This window comes from Oryctolagus cuniculus, chromosome 8 (assembly GCF_964237555.1).
Source record: "Oryctolagus cuniculus chromosome 8, mOryCun1.1, whole genome shotgun sequence".
NCBI classification, from domain to species: Eukaryota; Metazoa; Chordata; class Mammalia; order Lagomorpha; family Leporidae; genus Oryctolagus; species Oryctolagus cuniculus.
In genome coordinates, this window is record NC_091439.1 from 95262041 (window position 1) to 95288692 (window position 26652).

At 36.1% G+C, this 26652-nt stretch overlaps 1 protein-coding gene across 1 annotated transcript; it reads right to left on the minus strand.

Moving 5' to 3' along the window:
- Positions 1 to 924: 924 nt before the first annotated feature.
- On the minus strand, positions 925 to 22823 carry CSN1S2 (alpha-S2B-casein). Its single transcript, NM_001082401.1, is given in 13 exon segments — positions 925 to 1196; positions 4320 to 4364; positions 5098 to 5226; positions 6192 to 6236; positions 11489 to 11530; positions 12537 to 12665; positions 14225 to 14248; positions 15648 to 15674; positions 16437 to 16463; positions 16988 to 17026; positions 17611 to 17634; positions 19007 to 19069; positions 22769 to 22823. Coding segments are annotated over 11 exon segments (549 nt in total). The 5' UTR covers positions 19058 to 19069; positions 22769 to 22823; the 3' UTR covers positions 925 to 1196; positions 4320 to 4352.
- Between the last annotated feature and the right edge of the window lie 3829 nt (positions 22824 to 26652).

Genomic DNA, 26652 nt, shown 5'->3' on the forward strand with positions numbered 1-26652 from the left:
TGCTTTGGATATGCTTAAGCCCCAAAATGCCTGTTGTAACTCATGCATACACCCAATTGTTTGCTTTTACTGTTTCTTCATTTGGGATAACACTAATGGGATCTTTGAAGCCTTATGGATTTAATTTCTGTATCTCTACTTAAGTGTGACTTTGTGGACAGAAAGATTGAGGATTCTGGTGATTTCTGAGATAAATTCTGTGGCCAATTATACAGAAGAATAAATCTGAGAAATGGAAGAATAAAGGCTGAATAATACTGAGAACCAGCTGTGATTGAAGAATATAATTTGTAGTATAATAAGTTATAAGTTATAAGTTATAAATTTAAGAAGTAAAAGGGAAGTGCCCCCAAACTGCACAAAGTTATTTAGGTGGTGGCCAAGATGGTTGAAGTTAATTGTTAAAGGGATATATATACACATATATTTAAAGATTTTTTAATTTTTATTCATTTGAAAGGGAGAGGGAGAAGGAGAGAGAGAGGGTGAGGGGAAGGAGGTGAGAGAGAGGAGGGAGAGGGGAAGAGAGAGAGAGAGAGAATCTTTATTTTCTGCTTCACTTCCCAAGTGGCTGCCATGGAGCCAGGAGAGAGAGAGAGAGAGAGAGAGAGAGAATCTTTATTCTCTGCTTCACTCCCTAAGTGGCTGCCATGGAGCCAGGAGCTCCATCTAGGTCTGACCTGTGCATGACAGGGGCCCAATACTTGCGCCATCTCCTTCTGCCTTCCTAGGGGCACGAGCAGGGGTGGATCAGAAGCAGAGAAGCTGGCATTCAAACTGGCACTCTGCTGTGAGATGCCAGTGTCAGCAAGCAGCAGCTTAATTTGCTGTGCCATAACGCCTGCCCCAGTGCTGCTTAAAATAACACCGATAGCTTCCTGGATCAACCCAAACAGTGTAAATGATGATTTCACACCAAAGAATGCGCTTGAAATTTTATTTCCTTGGGAAAAGAAAAATGTTTCCATAATTCAGAAAGAGTGATGAAGCCATGTTAAATAATAAACCCAGTTCATGTGAAATCACAATACAGATCCAGCATATTTAATATGAACTAACAGGAAGAGCATAAGCAATTCAGGACACTTTCTTCAGAATCTTTCTTTGGCTCAAAATTTCCGCCTTATCAATCAGCCTGTCCACGCAATGCTGGTACTATGAAGTAATATGGTAGAAGACAGATTTCCCAGTCACATCTAAAAAAAAAAAGACAGTGCTGGGTTTATATTCCAAAATATAATGTCTGTCTGTATACAGAACACACACAAACACACACACATGTCCATTCATTCTTGACAGGCAGAATGTTGTTAATTATAACTATCATTAGTTTCTATTTTCTAGTGCCCTGGATAATATCAGGCACTGCATATGATTTTCATAATTATTATGGTGCTTGACAGGCCCAGTAAAGTCTACAAGGTAGAAAAGGAGATTGATTATTGATAAGATAAAGTTGAACAGTTTGGTGACTGAGAGCTTACACATTGCCAGCCTCTTCAATATGGGATACAAAAATAGTATTTCTATATATTTATTGAGTGATACAAATTTACATTTCTAGTCAATTGTGAAGGAAATTTTAATTATTTTATTTTCCACATAGCTTATTGGACATATAAAATATTACTGCTTATTATATTTTAAACCATTTGTTCTAACTGGAATCTAGATATTACTCAATTTTATTGTGCAAAATAACTGTGCATAGTTCAAGAAATAAGTTAAAAATATTTTTCAAAATTCCATTGCATATTTTTTAACTTTTCTGTTTCTTTTGTAATTTTCTTACGAAATACAATTTGCCTGATAGTTTTCTTCTTGATCTATCACCTGCCCATATCGTTGTACTGCCATTTCCTTCTCCCATCTCTAACTCAACATTTGACAGATCACATTGCCAGTTCTACATCCTGGTCTAGCAGAGATTAGTAAGGGTAAGTTCAATGTTTTCATTCTGAAATTTCTCAAGTCTCTCTCATCATGGGACATAAGATTTTTTTTAAATATATGATAAATATATGAATAATGATAGTAAATGAAATATTGCTATTTATATAATAGAATTATTTTTGACCATTAACTCTAGCAATTAAGATTATGATATTTCTCCCTTGAGATTATTTTGTGATGTGATCAGACTATTTTCCATTATGAGAACCAAAGAGAAATGATCAAAGACAAGACTGTAACAGTGCACTCAAGTCAAAAACATCCTCTCAAAAATCCCCCAAGCTGGCTTTGGGTGTAGCTTGACATCAGTCGTGGAATAATTGAGGCCTAGTGCTGGAGATCTCTACTAGATTTTTGGTTCTTCTGTAGCCTCAGGGTTATCATGAAAATTTCTTTAATCTAATTTGGGCTTCAGATTCCTTAAACCAAGTAGTGTTAGCTACCTCATGGGTTTCTTCTGAGCATTAAATTAGCTAATATAGGTAAAGAGCTAAGAAGTATAAGCCTTTAATGAAATATTATTATTACTATTATTAGTCATTTTTGTGAAGCCTGCATTTTTATTTTGCAAATGTGTGCTCAGGCCATTTAAAAAAATAGAGAAGATAAATTGAGTGAGACAGAATTCCAGGATAGGAGACAACCTAAATATTGAAAGGACAATATAAGAAAAATAAAGGGGCTGGCACTGTGGCATAGTGGGCAAAGCCACCACCTATAGTGCTGGCATCCCTTATGTGCGCAGGTTTGAGTCCCAGCTGCTCCTCTTCCAATCCAGCTCTCTACTGTGGCCTGGGAAAGCAGTGGAAGATGGCCCAAGCACTTGGACTCCTGCTCCCATGTGGGAGACACAGAAGGAGCTCCTGGCTCCTAGCTTTGGATCGGCCCAGCTCTGGCTGGGCCATTTGGGGAGTGAACCAACAGAGGGAAGATTCTCTCTCTCTCTCTCTCTGCCTCTGCCTTTCTGTAACTCTAACTTTCAAGTAAATAAATAAATCTTAAAAAAGCAAAATAAAATAAAAAACAGCTTTCTATAGCATCAGGCAAGAGCCTGCAGTCTTCTTTCCTGGGACTGCTCCCATCCTGCTTCCCTGGACACCGAACTGTCATTTCACCAGGGTGGAACTGGCCACAAAAACCAGCACATTTGCTGCCAGTGTGCATGGAAAGAAGCTGCAGGAGCGAGGGACGGGTGGGCAAAAACCTGCAACGTTTTCAGCTGATGATGTGACGTTGATAGGAAATCAGAGAATAAAATGATAATAATAATAAAAAGATGACGGACATTTGACTTGGAACATAAGGCACAGATTAAGTTGCCACATCCCACATCAGAGTGCCTGGGTTCAATTCCTAACTCTGGCTCCTGACTCCAGCTTCAGTGACTGTGGACATAGATGAGTCCTGCCACCCATCTGGGAGATCTTATTTGAGTTTGTGGCTCCCAGATTCAGCGCCCCCTAGCTGCAGCTAGTGGTTGGGGAGTAAACCAGTGCCTGGGAGCTCTCTCCCTCTCCTCTCTCTCTTCCTCTCAAATAAATAAATAATAAATAAATAAAAATTAAGCAGAAAAGGTGACTACAGACAGAAGAGTAGTCCTTGAAACTCCATCATGATTCTAAAGCCATTCATTAAAATGTCAGAGAGAGCTGTGGCCTGGGAAAGCAGTGGAAGATGGACCAAGTGCTTGGGCCCCTGCACCCACATGGGAGACCCGGAAGAAGCTCCTGGCTCCTGGCTTCAGATTGGCACAGCTCTGGCCATTGTGGCTATTGGGGAGTGAGCCAGTGGATGGAAGACCTCTCTCTCTGCCTCTGCCTCTCTGTAACTCTGCTGTTCAAATTAATTAATTAATTAATATTTAAAAGCGGTCAGAGAGAAATAAGAAAAGGAAGGAAAGTAAAATATTTGGTGATTTTTTTTCAGAGAAAATGATGTAAGGAATTTATTTTGAAACTGTTGGAGTTGTATATGAAATGCTTCAGACCTTACACAAGTATACCTTTCCTCAAACCAAAATACTTAGTCTGAGCTTCTTGGCTTAACTTTAAGGTGAAAGGAAAACATCTGTGTGAGTGTTGTGATTTCCACTCAGAAGCATTGCTTGTATCTGAATGTATCACTAAGTATTGAGAAAATTTATCACAGTTTATTTTAAAAGTGTTTATAAAGCATATATATATATATATACGCAAATTATGTAGATAGTTGGTGAGCCAAAAGATGCAAGCACAATTTAATACATTTCAATGTGAAATATAATTTCTCCAAACTTGAAACTATATTACTTAACATTTAAGATCGCATTATTCACATAAAAATTCCTTTTATGCCATTGCTTAAATTTTAGTCTCAAAGGCACTTACCAAGATAAGGTAGAAGCAGTTATTTCAAGAATTTTATAAGTATCTCTTTAATAAAAGAAAGAAAAAACACATTTTTGAAAGTTTATATTAAGGAACAAGCAAAAACAATGTTCACATGTCTATGGAAATATTTAGGAATTCTTTAGGCATCTTGTGTGCAATCCATAACAACTAAATTCTCATTTTCTCTAATAATAAGAGAGATATCTTTCTATGTTGTCTAAATTTCTAGAAAGACAGATCAGTTAAACAATGCACTGGGAAATTATGTGACTTGCTTAAAGTCAAAAGCTTTTTTATATTGCCTTCTGATTCTAAATCTATATTTTTGTATTCAGATACCCATTTGTTGGATTCAATTTCCTGTTTTTCTTCCACTTATTCCTCATGTTAGAGAAAATGTTTTGTAAGTCAAATTTCTCTTTTTATTAATGAAATAAAGGATAATTGTTATATAGAGATTGATCTAGGTATCTTGCATAATGTTATACTTTTGGAAAATATAGATAATGTTCTCTAGTTTGACCCATCTCTAAAAATTGCTATAGGAGTCAGCTGAAATATTATAAGCAAGCAGTTAAATTATTATTTTCACCTATGATAATTGTGTTTGTATTATATAATTTATAATTTAATTTGCAGCCTATAAAGCTTTATTTAGATTTGCTTTGGCTTATGGTTGAGAGCTTATTGGGATCTTATTTCTCTATATTTTTCTATATAATTTTACCACAAAAGGAACTAATTTTTAAATTAACAGTAAAAAGAGAGTACTCACCAGAGTGGGTACACTTTGGTAAATAATTGTCTTAACATGATTCCAAGGGTTCATAGTTTTCTGAAAATGATGAGCATTTTTTAGGTATTGGGGAAAAGTGAACTTCTGATAATATTGTTTCATTTCATCCTAGAAAAAGTATATTATTATTCCAATATTCCATTAATCAGAGTAGAGCTGGACGTAAGCAAATGAATTAAAATTACTTTAGATAAATTCTCAATGACACCAAATGGACCTAAATGAAATTTATTTATACAAAAATTAATTCTGTGTTCACATTCATAGAATAAACTGCAGTGTTAAGAGAATCCTTTGGTTAATTCAGAACCTAAGACCAAAAAGTTTAAGTGAAGAAAATAAATGAAAAGGTGGTTGCCTTTAAGAAGGCAAGAGGTTGCGGGTGGGAGGGATGTTATTGGGGGGAAGCCATTGTAATCCATAAGCTGTACTTTGGAAATTTATATTCATTAAATAAAAGTTAAAAGAAAAAAAAAGAAAAAAAAAGAAGGCAAGAGGGTGATGTCTTGATCTAAGTTTCTCAGGTTGTGGTTTCTTTTCTCTATCTAGTAGAAAAACCCTGGTCCTTAGAGCCATATAGGACATGTGATTTGATTTAGTGGAATCCGAGACACTGAGCCAGCTAGTCTTAGTGTTAATATTGATATAGAAGTAAATGGATTGGTACAGAGAAAGCATTTTGCATAGTGCCTGCCACACTTTAATGATGAATAAATATTCCCCTTCTCCATGTCCTGTTTTGAACCATTTATACAGAGCTGGATATAGATTATTGTAGGGATTAAAGTTGGAATTAAGCACAATGGCAACCTTCTTCAGGATACTGTCAATTACTATGAAGTGGAAAATCAGTGGGTCTTTAGACTTACCAAGAAATAATTGTTCGGTGGATATGTGGCTATAAGACAATTAGTATACTGTAAGAATGTTCCTATAACAATTTAGACAAACTATAAGGAAGACTTTTATAAATATAATTTACTAAACACAGGTTTTTCTTATCAAGAGAACTGCAGTTCAGTAGTGTACAAGTAAAATCACATGTGTTATAAATGTTTTTATGGGAAATTTACCAAGTATTTTAGAAAAGCCTTTTCTTCTTCAGTCGGTTCAGTTTTCTGTTAGAAACAAGAACAAACTGTTATAAAACACAAGAGGAAATGTTCTGGGGTAATATTTAATTAAGTTCATCTAAAGAAAATTTCTTACCTGAGTGAATGCTTCAGCTACATTATAGAAACTTATTATGAATTAAATGAGTTTACATATTCATTATCAGACCTCTGTGACAACATAATGGTACTTGACAGAAAATATGATTTATTTCAAATTTTGTATCTGCACTGCCCATGTAGTGTCACATGGGGTGTAAGCACTTGGAAAACACGAGAGAGAGAGACAGAGAGTCTAATCCAACCTGCTCAGGTGTGTTTGCCACCCCAAGCCCTTTCTTAGAGGATCATGGGTTTAACAGTGGTCCACACTTAGAGATGGAAAGAAAAGGTAAAGCTTGATTTCAACCACACTCCAGAGGAAGACTTTGGGCTGTGCTCCAAGCCACAGGACTCAGAATCCTCACTTTGCCTTCTTCCAGGACAGTTTCCAGCTGTGTTTCTCCACTTGGCTATCTATTCCAACAGTGTACCTGTAATTTATACAATTTGCAACCACTCCAGTATCCGACCCTCAAACAATACGAGGATGGGTCCTGGGTACTACAGTAAAGGCAGTGAAAAGGATCCTGACTTGACAATGGTTTGTTTTAGAAATGAACAAGAGGAGTGCTGGCATCCCATATGGGTGCCAGTTTGAGTCCTGGCTGCTCCTCTTCCCATCCAGCTCTCTGCTGTGGCCTGGGAAAGCAGTAGAAGATGGCTCAGGTTCTTGGGCCCCTGCACCTGTGTAGGAGAGCTGGAGGAAGCTCTTGGCTTCGGATCGGCACAGCTATGGCCATTGCGGCCATTTGGGGAGTGAACCAGTGGATGGAAGACACCCCCACCCCCTGCCCTGCCTCTACCTCTCCCTACCTCTACTTTTCAAATAAATAAATGAATCAAAAAAACAAACAAAAAAAAAAAAAAAGAAGAAAGAGATGAACAAGAGGAGCCAGCATTGTGGCATAGTGGGTAAAGCTGCTGCCTGCAATGCTGGCATCCCACATGGGCCCTGGTTTGTGTCCTGGCTGCTCCATTTCCCATCCATTTTCCTTCTAATGCCCCAGGGAAAAGCAGTAGAGGATAGCCCAAAGTGCTTAGGTCTCTATGGGAGACCTGGATGAAGCTCCTGGTTTCTGGTTTCTGCCTGGCTAAGCCCAGGCCATTTCTGCTATCTGGGGAGTGAAACAGCAGATAGATCTTTCTCTCTCTCTATGTCCCTCCCTCTCTGTACTTGACTCTTTCAAAAAATAAATACATCTTTAAACAAGAAATGAACAAGAGTTCAGCTATACATTGTCTAAGTGCGTGGGCTATAAAAGCTACTCTGGGCTGTGAGAGAGTTCAATTCACATCTCTATAATGACTTTGATTCTATATCTGTTTATTAGGAGGCTTTTTCTTTATTTCCACTGGATGTTTTGATGTGTTTCTGATAAAAAAAATAGCAGAGATTAATTTACTTAAAATAATTGGCCAGCAGCAAAAGAACACAGTTAGGTTGCTTGATTCTAAAAATATAGTTTCCCTCTCTAGATTATCTACTAGAAGATTCCTTGAGAAATAAAAAGTAATAAGAATCAAAATTTGGGAATGAAGATGGCTGAATTTAGCTGTATTTATTAATATTTGTGGAATTACAGATCTTTCTCTTATACAACAAGGGTGTTAGTATGACAGATGAAAAAGACTGATTGTAATAAGATACCATGTTGAAAAATAATAAAAAATTCTTTTTAGAAAAGAAATAACCATGTGAAATTTGAGCTTTGTGTAAGTGTGTTCTAATATGCAACTTCTTAACTAAAATAATTCAAGTTAAATGACATAACAGCAGTTAAGGAGTACCAAGAAACTGTAGCTCTCATAAGCTAAAGTCTCACTCTATTGTGCTGAAAGTGTTTCAAGAGTAATACAATATTATTTTAATATTCATTTTAAAAACTAAGAATCAAATATAGTTTCATGAGGAAATAATGCTTCTCCAAATCAATAGTCTTCTTTGAAATACATTAAGTATTAGACTCATCATTCTCACTGTGTTGCTTATAAACATAATTTCATTTTGGATGTATATACATATAAACTTCTCTCATAAAGAAGATGAAAAAATAAACTTATCTGTAGTGCTTTTAAAAAATCATTATTGTACCTTCATGATCTTAAGTGAATGAATGAATTCCTCAGATTAACTTATAAATCAAATAGTTTAAGTCAGCCTATTTTAATAATATATTTATTTTGAAAATTGTAATAAAGTGACACATGAGTTTAGTGATATGCATACAGTTTTTATTAATAATTTAAGTTTAAAAATTAATAGTTTCAAGAAAGGGATTGTATAGAAAATGGCTTAGGTAGAGAATGGGTAAGGAAAATATTTAATCAACAAACAGAACTTTACAAGAATGAAAACTTTAGGAAAAATAAAAACCTAAAATAATTCAGGGGATTTCCTACCCAGAAAGGAAACTGCCCTTTCAGGAGTTTGAACGACAAAGCTGGACTCCATATCCCCTCACCTCTGTTGCATTTAGAATTCCCTACCTGCCTGCAGGCCAAGGTGGATACCTGTCCCTGACCCCTGCTGCTCCATTGCTGTCCACAGGCATGAGGTTGTCCTGAGACCTGACCTGCTTCATGCTTCTTACTTCCTCTACCCTACTTTGTGGCATAATAAGTTCTTTCAGGGGAGATGGTCCATTTGCTCCATCTAACAAATTCAGAAAAAAATGTCCAAGGTAGAAGATAAGTGCTGGAGTTCCTGTGAGGTTACTTCTTAGGTGCCTGGAAGCCTCCTAGCTTGGTACTGTTAATGGGGTGGTCTTGGCTAGTTCACTGCTGCCATGAGGCCTCCTTGGAGCAGAGATCTCTTTTCTGGTCTCTTTATTAATGACCATGAAAGAACTCCTCTGACTCACTGATTTGACATCCAAATGTAGCTTCAGAAATATCTACAAAATTCAAACTAAAAGGTGTGAATTCTCATTCATCGATAATTGGACAGAAATATACTCCACCTTCAAAGAATGACAGCTTGGAAATGTCTCTCAAAATTAAAAATGCTTTTAAAACCAAAACCATCCAAATACTTTTCAGCAACACAGAAATGAATAGCTGAATTGTGAAATGTCATCAGTAGTGTAAATGGTTGGATGTTACAAGCAACGATATGGATGCATGTGCTAGAAATGTATTGAATGTAAAATGCAAGAACAAGAAGACTACTTATAGTATAATATGATTAATACACCTTAAAACCAAAGAAAGCACACAGAGACATACAGAGAGAGACTAATTTTAAATTCAGGGTATTTTAAAAAATATTTGTAAAAATAATCAATCTAAATGATAATATGAGTTACACAATTTTTACTTGTTATCAGATTTCGAAAGGAAAAAGACCCTTTGGATCTTCTCATATTATCTGCTCTTATCATATTTAGAATCTACAGTTAACTATGAAAACCTAATATTGGGTCAAGGCAGTTTACTATTTAATTAAGGGACTTAGTGTGCATTCACTTTGTTAATGGTAATGCAATTATCTAATGTGTTCTAAAGGGAGATAAAACACAAGCAGGACTGAGCAATACATAGGGTCACAATATTTGGACCACATATGTATGTAATAAAACTATCACAAGACTGTGAACTCTCATTTGGATACTATTGTGCTATATAGATTCCATATGTGTTTCATACATTCAGTTATGATATCAAAGTTTGTTATAAACATATAATTTAAAAACATTAATGTACATATCCTCTTACCCAGAAATTCTAACTTCAGGGATTTAGTCTCTTAATATATTCATATATGTGTGCAATAAACTATGTAGAAGAATTTCAATTTTTTTTTGTAATTGACAGAAAGTAAATATTTATCTATAAGTAAGTAACTAAATAAAGATGAACACAGTGTGATTAACTGAAAAAAATTTTTAAAAAAGTGAAAATCACTAAGTGATTAGGTCTTTACTTTTTATGAGAATTGACAAATTTAGTTTGATTAGTTCAATCATGCAGTATTAAAGTTTTAACTGATTATTCACCAAATTATAACAAAAGTAGCTGTTTCCATTATTACTCAGTATCTGTGTTCTCAAATTTTGTATGATAATCAGTACTAAATCATCAGGGAAAATAGTTTAAAATGAAATACATAATTTAAGAATTATATATATACATTTACATTATATATATATATACACACATATGTTGTATATACTCAGTGCTTTCATGTCTACATATTATTGGAAAAATATAAAATGTCTTTGTTCTTCTGATAGTATGGATAAGTCTCAGAGAATTTTTTTTATTTTTATGTGCTTAAAAATATCAGTAAAACTCAGATAATTCTCTTTGGAAAAAGGTAGCTATTCACAAAATAGCAAAATTTTCCTATTTGCTAACCTGCCCATCAGTCTCAAATTAAGATCTGGATTTTTTCTCCATTAGACTATTTAGCAACTGTGAAAATAATAGCTGAGTTTACTGAATCACTGGGGTGGATGGAAGAAGAGGACTGATATGATAGGAAGTTTGGTGTTTGTGTTGGGTGCAGCATCACTGTCCAGATGCTAAAACATGTGTTAGTCCCAAAGGGCTGCTCATGTGAATGGAGGACTCTTTGGCATACTAAAGCTGTCTTACTTTTGTATACAGAATGTCTTTGATGTGTATTTTAATAATGACTATATTAGCAATGACAAATGTAAATTAATAAACTATGCACAAATCCTGTTATGCAGATATGATTTAATATTGTATACTGTCTGCAATTCTGCTCTACTTTTGGTTTTGCTCAAAAGCATCACAATTAAGTTTTTGTTTCTGTTAGATTTGTAGTGAGGGGTTTTATTCATGGAACAGAATAAAGATGCAAGTGTCCTCTAATTCAAGAGGATATAATATAATCCAAGCAGTCTGGGGCAATCGTGCAGCCATGATGGTAGAAAGGTGATGGACCACTACCAAGAAATCTATTGATATTACTCCACTAACTTTGACAATGTGGTTCACAAATGATCTGCAACTATGGTTTCTAAGGATCCTTTTCACATCCTCTTGTGGCATGTAAACCCATGAAAACGTCACCTCTTTCACTCAAAGATTGAAAAAGATCTTAACCAGTGGTGAGACTGATAAAAAAAAATCAAGAGTGTAAATATTTTAAGATGTATCTTATCAATGAACAGATAAATAAACTTTACCTGACTGGTATGCTTAGTGGCATCCTTTTCCTGCTTATATTGCTACAAAATAAATAACATTTGTTACAAATATAGAAGGAAGTAGTCATAACAAAGTAAAAAGTAATATAAAAATACAGAAATATACATGTTTTTGACTTACTTTCTGAGGAAAGATGGCAGATTCCTTAAAAACAAAATGCATTTTAATAAAATTGGTATTTTTCTTTACACTTCTTTCTCTTTTATTGATCTTTTAGTCATTTCTGATCAGCACGAGAGTTTTGACCTGCTCCGTTTCCGACCTGGGCTGGTTCACCTCTCCTTAGGCAACCTGGTGTTCCCCTGCTCCTGGGAGGTCACCATATTGATGCCGAACTTAGTGCGGACACCCGATCAGCATAGCACACGACAGCCCAGAACTCCTGGACTCAAGCGATCCTCCGGCCTCAGCCTCCTGAGTAGCTGGAACTACAGGTGCGCACCACCGCGCCCGGCTCTTTTAGTCATTTCTAAGAAATGGAATAAGTGGGAACACAGGCAGCTTCTATATGGGGTTGTACTGAGGATGTCTTTGGTCACCTGTGATATGCTGGAGGATATTTGGAGAGGAGTACTTTATACGGTTCTGGATGTACCAGAGTCCTGATTCCAGGTTGACAATGAGCTCCTCTCATTCAGCTTATAAATTTCAGATACACACCTTGTCTCCTGGGATGATAGCAATATTAGTAGGGAACTTTAAAAAAAATGGAAGTAGTATTAAATTCTTGGTAGCATCTCCTAGTACAAATTTACATTAGAATCCTTGGATATATACATTTTTGCTCTGTCCTCCTCCAATTTTTCTTAGAAGGCTGCAGTCCCAGTTCCCCAAGATTTTATTCATTTTGACTCATTGCTTTAAAAATTTACTAGAGACTATTCAATATATGGTACAGCATCTTGTTAGTTAGAAGAGTATTGTCTTAGTAGTAAAATGTAATAAGAATTTTAAGGGAATTTTGCCTCTGGTTATTTTAAATATTTTCATCCTATTCTCCTCAATCCCTTAAAACATGGAACTCACCATAGTGCGAATAAAGGGGATGGCCTTTGTCTCAGCCCGAGTCCATGGGTCCATGACAGTGGGATATTGGTAAAGAGCCTGGAGATACTGGAGGAGGTTCACCTTCTGATAAAATTCCTGATCTTTTATCTACAGAAAAAGAAAATGATAGAATTTAATCCAATATTTGGCTCTCCAATGGGCCAAAGCAGATGTTGGCAGACCTATGTAAAGTAGACCTTTAATGAGATAATTTGTAAATGTTGCAAAGTAATCCAGTGAAAGAATAGCCTAGACACATAAAACTTACTGTGTCTATATTTATAGTCAATTACATAATTAAAGAAATTATCTGATAAATAAGGCCTTCTGGGAAGAGTATCTATAAAAATGTATGTGAAATAAAGAAAAAAGAAAAAGTTTTGAATGACAGAGTGTATGTCTCAGTTTGTCATTCCTTTTGCATGTGTGTTAGAAGTCAGTCTGGTCTTTGGCATTGGAGAAAACAGAAGTTTAATTTCCTTCAAACTGGGTACAGGAGTTTAGACCCTGATCAATTTCTTAATCTTTGTTCATTATTTATTGTGAAGGAGAATGAATGTTAAAATATTTCAGGCAGTGTGCAGAGTTTCAAAGCCTTTGATCTGGCTGTAGAAAATTCTGTTAGAGGTCTAATATGAAATGACAGTGATATTTTTCCTTATAAGAATTTTCATTTCATAAGGAAAACAAATGGGTGTGTAGAAAGTCAGTCTTTAGAATTATCTGGGGATAATTGTTGGCTGAATCCACAGTGCTGAGAGTAGTACAAACTGAGATGCTATTGAAATTATTTTGACAAAACAAGAGAAAGATCAGTATAACAATGAGAATTTCCTAAAAAGAAAAATTTTATTTAGGGTGTTCCAGGTTTATGAGTTCTAAGAAAGATAATATATTACTAAGATTTAAAAATAAATATCTGTTCTCTATAAAGCAATGATAAGACTAATTTCCATGTCTTTTAGATGCATCTGTCTACTGCATAGCACTTTTTAAACATAATTTAATTGTATATCATCTACTATAAGCCTTCATGGTCAACTTAGCTCCCTTCACTTTTAGTTGAGGAATCTGTAGCTTCTGTATAACTTGTATAGCTGCAGAGTTAAAATACAAATTTTGTGACTCCAAAAGCCATGCTCTTTCCCTTCACACGGAGTAAATTTCTCCACTCCACAGAGGGTGGCTTCCACAACCTCCTATGACTGGAAACCTTTACTCTTGAGAAACCTGCCTATGGTGATACTGTCAGAGAAGTTGAGTGAGTAACAGTGCTTAGCTACTCTCGTAGCCAACCTAGATCATTTACACTTTGAACAAACTCTCTGAGGTTTGTATCTCCTCCAAAACCATGTGGATAATTGTCTAGTGCTAAATTTTTTTAGAATATAAATCCACAGATATTGGCTGGAAATGAGCTGGAAATGAGAAATGACTTCCTACAAATTGTTCTCATTAATGTAGAATCAATTGTGTGGCCATTTGGGAAAAGAAACAGCTATAATCTGACAGTTCACTTGAAATTATTTGTATGAGAAATTTGCCAGTTGTTGTAAGTAATGCTTTTATCTGGTGGTAAGGAAAAAATTAATTTGCTATAAAAATACACAAAAAGAAAATACTGTAAGTTATAATAATTTTACTTTATTTGAATAAGAATTACTTACCTCTGTGGGAACTTCAACATATTCCTGAGGTAAGAAAAATTAACATTACTTGTGTGACTTAGTCTTGGAGTAGTACTAATGATTTTTGGGAACAATTAAATATATATTCAAGGCCAAAGCCACTGTTATTGAGAAATTACATTATTTATTAGAAATTTAAGAAACTAGAGTAAATCAAAACATTCAGAATCAGAGACATCACTCTGTTCCAAAACAGTAGCACACAACTAAGCTATGTTCTATTTCAACATTTTCATCAATTTTACATTATTCATACAATATCAAATTCCTGCAGAAGGTAGACAGGTGACAAAGTATTACAACACAGGCCTGGCATGTCATGTAGCAGATTAAGTCTTTCAATCTTTTCTAGAGGACATGGATGCTATTTTTAAGTGGCCATTGAATACTGAGAGATGGTAAGGTATGTTTGCTAATTCCACTCATTAAGGACACTTCAGGTCTTGTCCAAGACCACATCTCAGGGCCACGACTTTGCCAGGTACCTGGTCTCGTGATGCGCATTGCCTGCATATTTATATGACAGTGAATGCTTCTTGTACCAGCGACCTGTATAACTACTAATTTAATCCTTTACTCTCTCCCTTATACAAGAAGTTGTCAAATTTTAAAGTGCATCAGAACACTCAAACAATGTAATTGTTGCTAGTTTTGAGGGACAATACTTCGAGCACCACTGATCTAAGCAATATTGAGAAGTTCCTCAGCATAAAACTGTATCAAAGCAAGTGGAAGACACTTGAGTTGACATTGATTTGATTTAACAAGCAGTTTTGTCTGGAGTCAGATATCTAATATCTAAATACACTTTCAAAAAGAACTGATAAGGAAATCAATGGACACTGTATAAATAGTCCATTTCCATTTCCCCACAATGATGTTAAGTTTGGATAACTAGTTCATGTACAATCTAATTGCTAAAATCTGTCTTTTTTGATAAATGTACTTTTTGATGATAAAAGAAAGCATCTTCTAGAAGATTCTTTGAGAAATTGTAAGTAATAATCAAAATCTGGTCACCACATGAGATCACCAGCCTTATTTCCTTAATGATAAAAGTTATTTTAGATAGGTCGTATTTTACCTACATGATAATTAGTATCATAAGCTAAAGGATTGAAATAAAAAGAAACAATTAAGTTTCTTGACTGTTTATTATAAATCACTTTTGAGAAGCCAGTGACAAAGATAAAAATCACTTTCAATTCAAGTGTCTCAAGAGAATATACACTGACTTAGGTGTATAATATTTAAGTGGGAGGGGAGAAATTTGTTTAAAGCAAGTATTAATCTCTAGTTTAATAAAAGAGGAAGCAACATATATTTTGCATGTTTCACTAATATTATATTACATGTTGAAAATATGAATCAAAAATTGTTCAAATAAATAAGAATTTCTCACCACTTCATTGATATTCTTTATGGGTTCCTTAAATAAAAAACAAAAGCAATTAAACATTGGTGTTACACAAAATACATAAACCATTACATATAAAAATTTGCTCCTGAACGAAAGTGGGAGAATCTCCCTTCCAGAAGCAGATCATAATAATAGATCCATTTTCAATGTAAAGTTTTGTTGAATTGTATTCAGTTTTCCTATTTGGTAATAAACAAGCAACCAGTATACTAGAATTTGAACATTAACAGGGAGGGGTTTTGTATCCAATGTTCACTGACTCCCAGAGTCTAGGATAAACATCAGTGCAGATTTGCCAAATGAATGAATGAATAAATAAAGACACAGAATCACTTAGACATTGAGCCGAAAACTTTTCAGTTCACTTGCCATTATTTAACATATTGTGAATTACAAAAAAAAAAATCCTAGGCCAACTGACTTCTGTTTTTGATAAATACGTAATGTTTCTATTATGAATGTATTGACTTAAATTTCATCGAGTCAATATCAAGAAAAAAACACAGTAATCTAAATAGAAAAGATAATTTGGGGCTGGTGGTGTGGTGTAATAGGCTAAACCTCCACCTGCAGTATGGGTATCCCATATGGGCACCACAATGTGTCCTGGCTGCTCCTCTTCTGATACAGCTCTCTGCTTATGGCTTGTGAAAGCAGTGGAATATGGCCCACATGCCACATTTTTACAGATTTAGATTAATTTCATTTTGGCTCAGAGCAAGACAACAGTTTTACATGATGATGTTCTATAAGTGTGAAATCTGTATATACCTCACAGGCTGTAGAACAAATGTTTTCCTAAAAAGAAAAGAAATAAAAAGGAACTTGTCACTTACTGAGTTGCAATAATATTTTTAATATAAGTTTATGACAAAGAAAACTTTATTTTATGAGTAAAACAGTGTAGAGTTGGTGACAACATTCAGAAAAAATTCTTTCAAAATTTTCTGCTTTAATAATGTGCATAACACACAGCTAACTCATCTACACTTGATCTTAGCCAAAAGTCCGAGAAGTGATACAACTAACTAGTCTATTTCTGGGACCCCTAAATGCTGGCCCAAAGCATTTTGGTAAAACCAGGAAAAGATCATCATTTTCACTAGGATAGTTAAAATACTCATTATTGAGTGAGTGAAAAAGATTAACTTGATGGGGAAGGATGTTTCGTATCTCATCAGTGGCAAATAGATTAAAATAATTAAATTTTTACCTCACTGGGGAAAATGACTACATTCTTATCCTCTTTAAATTGCTATAAAATAAAAAAGTTTATTTTACAAGGTTTGTAAAGTGAAAAAATTAAAATACATTTAACTTACTAAGTTTGGGGATACTTCTTGGGAGACAGCAATAGTTTCCTTAGGAAAGAAAAAAAAAGCTTATTTTACTGTATTATCTTCATACTGATATACCTATTTTCTCTTGGGCACATAAAACAGTTATTTGTGCTTGAATACAGGACAAAGTTGAGCAAAATTTCACTCCCTGCATAATTAACATTTCATAATCCAGAGGAAAAAACTCATTCTATATCACATTTGGTTTATGAACAACTGAAACAAAAATTTCCTAAACATTAATTGCAAAGAAAGAAAGAAAAGATTTTCTATTTCTCTGCACAATCTCCAATTTCTTTTTGATTTTTCTGAAATTTTTTTCTTCTGATTTAAGAGAGGGAACAAATATACAAGGCAAATTAGAACATCTTTGGTTGACACTGAAGATATCTTTAGGCATCTTCTGTGCATGTTGCCCATGAAATAATTTAGAAATCACCAATTAATATGGATCCAGATGATCATGCGTCCTTTCTGTGGAAATGCAGAGAGCCTTCTCTCTCTCTCTCCCTCTCCCTCTCAATAAAAGCATGTGATGCTTAGTTGAGGACATATGCTGTGTATACAAAATAAAAGGATTTCATCTTTCTGTTAGAGGACCTTACCTCACTTGAAGATTGCTCAATCTTCTATAGAAAAAAGAAAAAAAAACAAAGAACAATATAAATTTCATTTTTATGAATTTTAAAACATGCAATTGTCTCTTTTGTTTTGCTTTGTTTCTTGGTCCTAAGAAAATTTTAGTTATGTGTTATTGAGAACTTTATTGAGTTAAGTTAATTTATAAGCAAATCATGTTATACTTTAGATAAATTTAGGTTATAACTTTACACATTTCCTACTTTTAGGAAGAAGTTGGGTTCCTAGTTTTTATGTATTAATCCTATCATAATTTAAAATATGACATCTGCATACATATACCACATAATATTAAAAGGAACTAATACTATAATATCACATTTTATGTTATTTAGTTGATATTAGTTATTAGATTGGGCAAATGCTTCTTAAAAGTGGCACAAATTTGAAGATTAAAATAATTTTTTTAAAGGAGTGAATGGTTCACGCATGGGCAAGGGTGTGTTTTGAAATTATTTCACAAGAAGAATCTAGTTCCATCTTGTGTTGTGGCATATCATTTTATTTTACTAAAACAATGTGATTTTTTGAGAAAGTAAGGAACTGTTTTGCATTTGGTTATTTGGCAAGCAATTTACAGTTTCTCTTGTTTTGTATCATTCTAGATTCTGAAGTACTACAATCAAGAATGGTGAGAGGCCAGCGTTGTGGCGTAGCAGGTAAAGCCGCTGCCTACAGTGCCAGCATCCCATATGGGCGCTGGTTCAAGTCCCAGCTGCTCCACTTCTGATCCAGCTCTGGCCTGTGAAAGCAGTAGAGGATGGCCCAAGTCCTTGGGCCTCTGCACCCTCATGGGAGACCTGGAGGAGGCTCCTGTCTCTTGGCTTTGGATCCGCACAGCTCCGGCTGTTGAGGCCATCTGGGGAGTAAACCAGAGAATGGAAGACCTCTCTCTCTCTCTCTCTCTCTCTCTCTCTCTGCCTATACCTCTCTGTAACTGCCTTTCAAATAAATAAATAAATAAATCTTTTTTTTTTAAATAATGATGAAATTTGGCCAACTGATAAACATTTCAGAATCTATTTTTTTTTTTTTTTTGAAATCTGTGGCTTTCCTGCACTTTCAAAGAGATATTTTAGGAGTTTTAGACAGTTCTCTGGTAAATTATAACTGAAATAGAAGGAAGCATATGCCCTTTAACCTGTAGCTAAACATCTCCCCAAGCCTACAACTTACTTTGTAAAGTGTGTCCACCTTCAAATCGTGTGGAAGTCAGGGCCAGTGCTGTCTTCGACAATGGGCTCTAAAGTTTGCACATTAAATTGTTTTCTTGCTGCCTACCTCCACCATCGCCTGCATAAAAGATTTTCCCTTCTTATATACCAATGAGAATAAATCCTTATGAAAGTTCTCTATACTTACAGGCTTTGCCAGAGCAACAGCCAGAAGGCAGGTGAAAATGAAGAACTTCATGTTTACTGCGTCCTGTAAAATAAGTATGCAGCACATCAGTTAATATTTTTACTACATTTAAAATTATGTGTCTTCATTAGTTATTTATTCATTTATTTTTGTCCTGGATAATAGAGGAAGGAAAATAAAGATTGAAAAAAGCAAACCCATTGAAGAAACATTGATATGATCATGAAGTTCTTTATAAGGAGAATTTTTATTAACAGAACATGATGTGATTCATAAAATATAGAAAAAATTTTTAGACAGAGTAAATTAGGAGGATTATTATTATATGTATAATTAGATACTTGTTTATTAATTTGCTTGCTCATTGACTTAAAACTTGTTATCACATGTCAAACACTACTTTAGACATGAAATATGGTGATATACCAAATGGCTATAATCTCTTAGTTATACCTCTTTTTCAATCTTATTGAAAATAATCATCAGAATGCAAAGTAGAATAGGAAGCAAGCAATTTGTAAATCAATGCTCATATGAGCTGAAATATGAAATCTGTCCCAATGATGAGCTGAAGTAGCAGGTGGAAATGATACCATGCTGGGCATCAGGCCCACGGGTCACAGCTGTAGATTGGACAGGCTGCTGAATCCTGAGCCAGCCACTGGTTATCACTGCTGCTCATTTCAGAGAATGAGCTAAGGATCAGTATTACATGATTTTTTTTTTATGATTCTTCCAACATTTATTTTCACAAAAGTAACAAAAACACACATAAGGAGGAAGAAAGTTACCCATATGATACAAAAGAGCTAGCTTATTTATATGATCTCCAAAAAACTTTTCCACAGAAATGTGCTTGCTCCTTGAAATTCCTTTATAGCATTTTCTTAGATCTTATAATTCCTTGAACTCTGTAGCAACACAATTTGTTTTTAGTTTGTCTATGTGTCCATACTTTAACCTTCTCTGTCATAGTTATGTTTTGCTAGGTCATCATCAGGCATCTAAAAATTGTAATCCAATGACTTTATAGTTAAGTACTGTACTCACATCATGTAAAGACCAGCACAGGCAGCAGCATTTATTTAATTGGTAGCCACTGAATATTTAGTATAGCCATATGCACAACATATATTGATTGAAAAGCCCTAAAAGGTTTCCCAAAATTTAAATATCCCTTTTTTTTCTGATCTGCTGAGACAAAATATTTTTAAATACTTCGACCTTCCCTCAAACAAACCTTTCAGAACTTTCTACTAAGTGATTTTAGGGCCTATGTATTGCGGATAACTTCTGAACCATTCTATCTAAAGGGTTTCCAAGGTATATTTTGCAATATGTTGAATATCTAATACAGAATTCTAGGTAAACGGAAAATAAATTCTGTATACCAACTTTATACTAAAGAGCTAAATTACTAAGATATGTCAGCTATTTTCAGTACTAAATAGTACGAGTTTCAAATTTCAATACTTAAAAACAATTAGTAACCAACATTAAAACATGCTAAATGCTTAGAATATCCACCCCAGCCTTCACTACTATATTACTTTATTTTTTTTTCACTTATAAGACTCTGTTTTATTTCCTCATCAATTCTCATGTAATGTGACACTAATACAAGTATTACATGATTTCTAAGATTCCTTCCAGCTCTTTCAGTTTCCGGTTCTAGGACTAGACAAGTCCACAAGGTTTTCTGATTACAGAGCTTAAAAAGGAAATAAAATTATTCTAAAGCATTCTTGATATGATAGTATCTAGTTCTTTATAACCTATAAGTAGTAAATTAACTACTTATTATTGAAGGGCATGTTTTTAGTCAAATGGTATTAAATATGCCAGTGGGTTATATCTATACAAATCTGGAGAATGTGCACACACAGTACTGCTAGATTGGGAGATCTGCAGTGCCTAAATTTGGTATAATTTTTCGTTCTATTAAAAATATGAGATATATTTGCTTACTTCTATAGGATAAAATATTGATTCATTTATATTAATTTTAAAAGTACTTAATGAAATATATTTGTTTTTATTATTTTTTAAAAAATTATTTTTGAAAGGCAGACAGTGATACAGAGAGAGGAATATATATGAGTATAGGTATATATCAATATAGATTTCTTTATATATATAAGTTTATCTATCTATATTGGTATAGATAGATGATATAGATAGATATAGATATAGATATAGATATAGAAATATGCAGAGAGTGATGAGAAAGAGATTCCACCTGCATGTTCCCTTTCCAAATGATTGAAACAGCAGGCACAAGGCCAAGCCAGGCTGAAGGTGGGGGCTAGGACTCCATTTGGGTTTCCTACTTTGGTGGCAGGAACCCAAGTACTTGGACTATTGTGCACTTCCTCCCAGGAACATTAGCAGGAAGCTGGATCAGAAGTGTCGATTATCTGGTATTCACACCAGCCACTCTGATATGGGATGCATTTGTCCCAAGACATGACATAACCAGTTGCACCACAATGAAAATATATTTAAATGACATACAGTTTCCTCTTAGTATGCAAAATAAATTTATTATACATGTGTTTACAATAAATTTCATTAGTTATTTTCCATGGAAGAAAGAAATTGCAACATGGACAAATGTTACTTGAGAGTGAAGAACACTTTCAGCATGCTGGTACATGACAAACACAGAAATCGGCACAGTTACCAAGCACCTGCTCTATCCCAGACATTGTACTAAGTCTGTTATAAATATTTATTTTTATTTTTATTTTTGACAGGCAGAGTGGACAGTGAGAGAGAGACAGAGAGAAAGGTCTTCCTTTGCCATTGGTTCACCCTCCAATGGCCGCCGCGGCCGGTGTGCCGCGCTGATCCGATGGCAGGAGCCAGGTGCTTCTCCTGGTCTCCCATGGGGTGCAGGGCCCAAGTACTTGGGCCATCCTCCACTGCACTCCCTGGGCACAGCAGAGAGCTGGCCTGGAAGAGGGGCAACCGGGACAGAATCCGGCGCCCCGACCCGGACTAGAACCCGGTGTGCCGGCGCCGCAAGGCGGAGGATTAGCCTAGTGAGCCGCGGCGCCGGCCTGTTATAAATATTATCTCTAGTTCAGCAAGTATTTTGGTGTCTGAATATTAGACAGAGAAAATGATTTAATAGGTCACATATCAAATTCACAATGCCTTGTATTTCCAAAACCCTAATTTTGATGATTTTTCCTTAAAATAAGACTTTGGCACTCAGAGCAGTGTAATAAACAATTTCATGTGTCTGTGTTAGTTCTATCTAGCAGCATTCAAAATGAGGTAAATCAGTAGCTTATGTTAGAAGATAATTCCTTTTTTTTTAGCTAATTTTTTATTTATTTGACAGATAGAGTTAGACAGTGAGAGAAAGACAGAGAAAAAAGTCTTCCTTCCGTTGGTTCACTCCCCAAATGACCGCTATGGCCGGAGCTATGCTGATCTGAAGCCAGGAGCCAGGTGCTTTTTCCTGGCCTCCCATGCGGGTGCAGGGGCCCAAGCACTTGGGCCATCCTCCACTGCCTTCCCGGGCCACAGCAGAGAGCTGGACTGGAAGAGGAGCAACCAGGACTAGAACCTGGTGCCCATATGGGATGCTGGCGCCACAGGCGGAGGATTAACCTAGTGAGCCACAGCGCTGGCCCCACAAGATAATTTCTTAAAGCATCTCAAGGCATAGTGGTAATAATGTTTTTAAAATTTCTTTTGCAGAACACTATTATTAGGCATACAGGATAGCAAAGGGATAAATGAAAATATTACCTTGTTTCCCAAGTGGAAGACCAGAAGTCCACGCAGAGGGAGACCTGAAAGAGGTGATTGCAGCACTTTTTAAATGCTAAACCCACAGTAATTCTGTGGTTTAAAATACCTAAAATGGATTTCAATTCTAGGAAGTCATGATGATTAGAAATTGTTGTTCTATCCATTTTGTACCACTTATTCCAAGGACTCCTTCCACTCAGATTGATTTAGAACATGATAACATGAAACGAGGATGCCACACTGTAAAATGATTATCTATGTTCCCTATTTGTGCACTTTGGGCAGCTCACCTCTGCCAGGGACTAGTTGTCTGGTCTGGTATTTGTTTTTCCTGTTTATCCTCTATTCTAAAATATTTTGAATAAATACATATCTAAAATGTTATTTTAGATATGTTCAGTAAAACTTCACTAACATGTGAAAGAATTTATCCCCCAAATCCATGAAAAATGAGTGGTCAACATTACAAATAGATAGGGTTAGCCATATGCAAGTTTATGTGATAGAATGAGAAGCACAACTCTCCTACTTAACATTAATAATAACTTTCATAAATATTTAGTTTCTTAATTTCTTTCAGAGGTTTCCACATCCACAATATAATCAAGTATATGCAATCCAACTTATAAAGTTGTAATAGTTAGCAACAATTTATGTAAAGTGAATGAGTATCTACTTAGAATCCACTTACTCAGAATTCACAAAATAAAATGACCATAGTGAGTTTGCAGGTAGCATGAGTGCTTGAAATAAATTCAGGCTTAAGGAAAACATATATCTCAGCCTTCCTAAAAGAGCAAGCCTAATCTGTAGGCAAAAGTTAAAAATTATCTCCAATCATTCTTTTTTCTAAAAAAAAAAATTGGAAGTGGAGGGAGAGGGGGAGAGTGGAAGGGGGAGGAGAGGGAGAAGAGAGAAGAGACGCTCACATCTGCTTCAACAGTCAGGGTGGGCCAGGCCAGTCAGCAGCCAGGAACTCAATCTGGGTCTGCCACTTGGGTGACAGGGACCCAAGTACTTGAGCCATCACAGCTGCCTCCCAGGGTGTGCATCAGCAGGAATCAGGATTGAGAGCAGAACTGGGATTCAAACAGGAGCAAGCCAATATGACATGTACTTGTCCCAAGCATTGTTCTAAAGGCTGTCTAAAATACCTGTGGTCCAGTTGATTTCGACAAGTATAATATATGCCTCTTTGTTGTCACTTACCCTGTTTTCCAATGTTTATTTGAAATATTTTTATACATTGTCAAGAACTTAAAGCAGTTTAAAAATACTGTGTTTCTACAGAACCTAAGTAAAGCTGGATTTTGTCTAAGTGCTGCAAATTTGAGACCTCAGAAGAAAATTCTAATTTCTAGGTGTCTGCAGTTATTGAAAACTGGATTGTTTTAGAAAGGTGAGAATAAATAAATCTTCCTCGCTTCTCTCTCTCTTTCTCTCTCTTTTTTTTTTTTTTAATTTGACAGGTAGAGTTAGACAGTGAGAGAGAGAGAGACAGAGAGAAAGGTCTTCCTTCCATTGGTTCACCCTCCAAATGGCTGCTATGGGCTGGTGCGCTGCACTGATCTGAAGCCAGGAGCCAGGCACTTCCTCCTGGTCTCTCATGCGGGTGTAGGGCCCAAGCACTTGAGCCATCCTCCACTGCCTTCTCAGGCCACAGCAGCGAGCTGGACTGGAAGAGGAGCACCCGGGACTAGAACCTGGGGTGCCGGCGCTACAGGTGGAGGATTAGCCAAGTGAGCCATGGCGCCGGCCCCCCTCGCTTCTCTTGTTTGCATATCTGTCACTCTGGTTGGCCTGGTACTCAGTGTTAATCAAAACTTTTATATCCCTTGAAAATCAGTATTGCTTTTCTTTAGTAAGAACTGTTCTACCTTTTACTTATTGCTTTTAGTTTCTGAGAAACTGGGAAACACATAGTTCATTTCTGTGACTCTCTAGTCACTGATGAGTTGCTTTTCTATCAGGTGTAAGCCCATTTGTTTCTTCATCCTCTAATAGTTTTCTTATATGTTTAACCACCTCTCCTCTTACAACATTGGCATCTGTAGAAGGAAAGAGAAATGAAGGCAAAAAAATCTGCATCTCATGGAGTTTATTTTAAATTTATTTATTTTCATCTTATTTGAAATGCAGAGAGACAAAATGAAACAGAGAGAGGAAGAGAGAGCTTCAAATGCCCATAATGGCCACAGATGGGCCAGGCAGAAGCCAGGAGACTGGAACTCCAACCAGGCCTGGTATTCCAGGTGGGTGTCAAGGAACCAAGTACTTGAGTCATCATCCACTGTTTTCCAGTGTACATGTAGGTAAGAATCTGGGTCAGAAGTGTAGTAGCAGGGACTGGAACGAGGCATTCGTATATGGATTGTGGGCATCACAAGCAGAGACTTAATCATTGCATCACATGCCTGCCCCTTAGAGGTTATGTTTTAACTGGGAAACTGAGAAATGAACATGTGAGAAGTAATTTATGGTTGTTTTCATAGTGATACATGATAAAAAGAAAGCGGAGTAGGAAAAAGAGGATTTAAAGGATTCATGGAGGTAGAGTGTTCACTGTTAGAGTAACCAGGAAATGCTCTCTAATCAGGAGAGTTAAAATTTCAAAAAAAATAACAATGGAAAATTTGTAGAGAGTTCAAGAGGAACTGATATGCAAGGCCCTGAGATATGAGCATGCCTGGCAAGTTAGGGAAATACTGGGTAGTACTGTATGCTCAGAAAATAGTGGATTGGGTGGAAATGGCTAATGGTCTCTTTCACCTTGTGAAGGCTTCAGCATTTTGCTCATTGGACTCTGGTGCCAACTGAAAGAACTCCGGATCACAGCTAAAAGCAGGGCCAATGGGCTAAGGGAAGAACTATGACTACAATGTTGGCAATGTAACAATCCTGACAAAGGATTTCAGTTGCGGATGGGTGGTGAGGAATTGTCATATTCAATACACATCTTTTTTTTTTTTTATTATTTTTTTGACAGGCAGAGTGGACAGTGAGAGAGAGAGACAGAGAGAAGGGTCTTCCTTTGCCGTTGGTTCACCCTCCAATGGCCGCCACGGCTGGCGCGCTGCGGCCGGCGCACCGCGCTGATCCGATGGCAGGAGCCAGGAGCCAGGTGCTTTTCCTGGTCTCCCATGGGGTGCAGGGCCCAAGCACCTGGGCCATCCTCCACTGCACTCCCTGGCCACAGCAGAGGGCTGGCCTGGAAGAGGGGCAACCAGGACAGAATCCGGCGCCCCGACAGGGACTAGAACCCGGTGTGCCGGCGCCGCTAGGCGGAGGATTAGCCTAGTGAGCCGCGGCGCCGGCTGCAATACACATCTTTTGAAAATTAGATCAATTGGAACTTGAGACTGCAAGTGAGATGTGAGAGAATAAAAAAGGTTAATAGTTACTCCAGGGTTTGGCTCAATCATGATCCCCTGGAATGGTGCAGTTACCATTCACTGCAGCTGTGACAATGGCCAGAAGAGCTGGTTTGCAGAAAATATTAAAAGCTTGGTTTTGTTAAAGGTAAGTTTGCAGTGCTAATTAGACATTTAAATTGTAATATTGACAGTGTGGTGTGACAGCCAACAGCCTGAAGTCAATGGTGAGGAAGTTAAAGGGCAGACCAAACATAAAGCCTGCATCTGTGTGATCTTTACCAGGACAGCCTTTTCTGATGCTAAATTCTTCCTCTAGATAATGATTAAAGCGCAGAAATAAATTAACCAAAAGGAGGTCAATTAAGAAATAAATAAAAAAAAAGGAAAGAAGAAGGGGGTTTGAGGAAGGGAGACAGGAGGAAGAGAAGCATGGTTATCTTCTTAGAATTGTACCTATGATATACGTGAAATCTTTTCTCTTTATATTAATAAAAATTTAAAACAAAA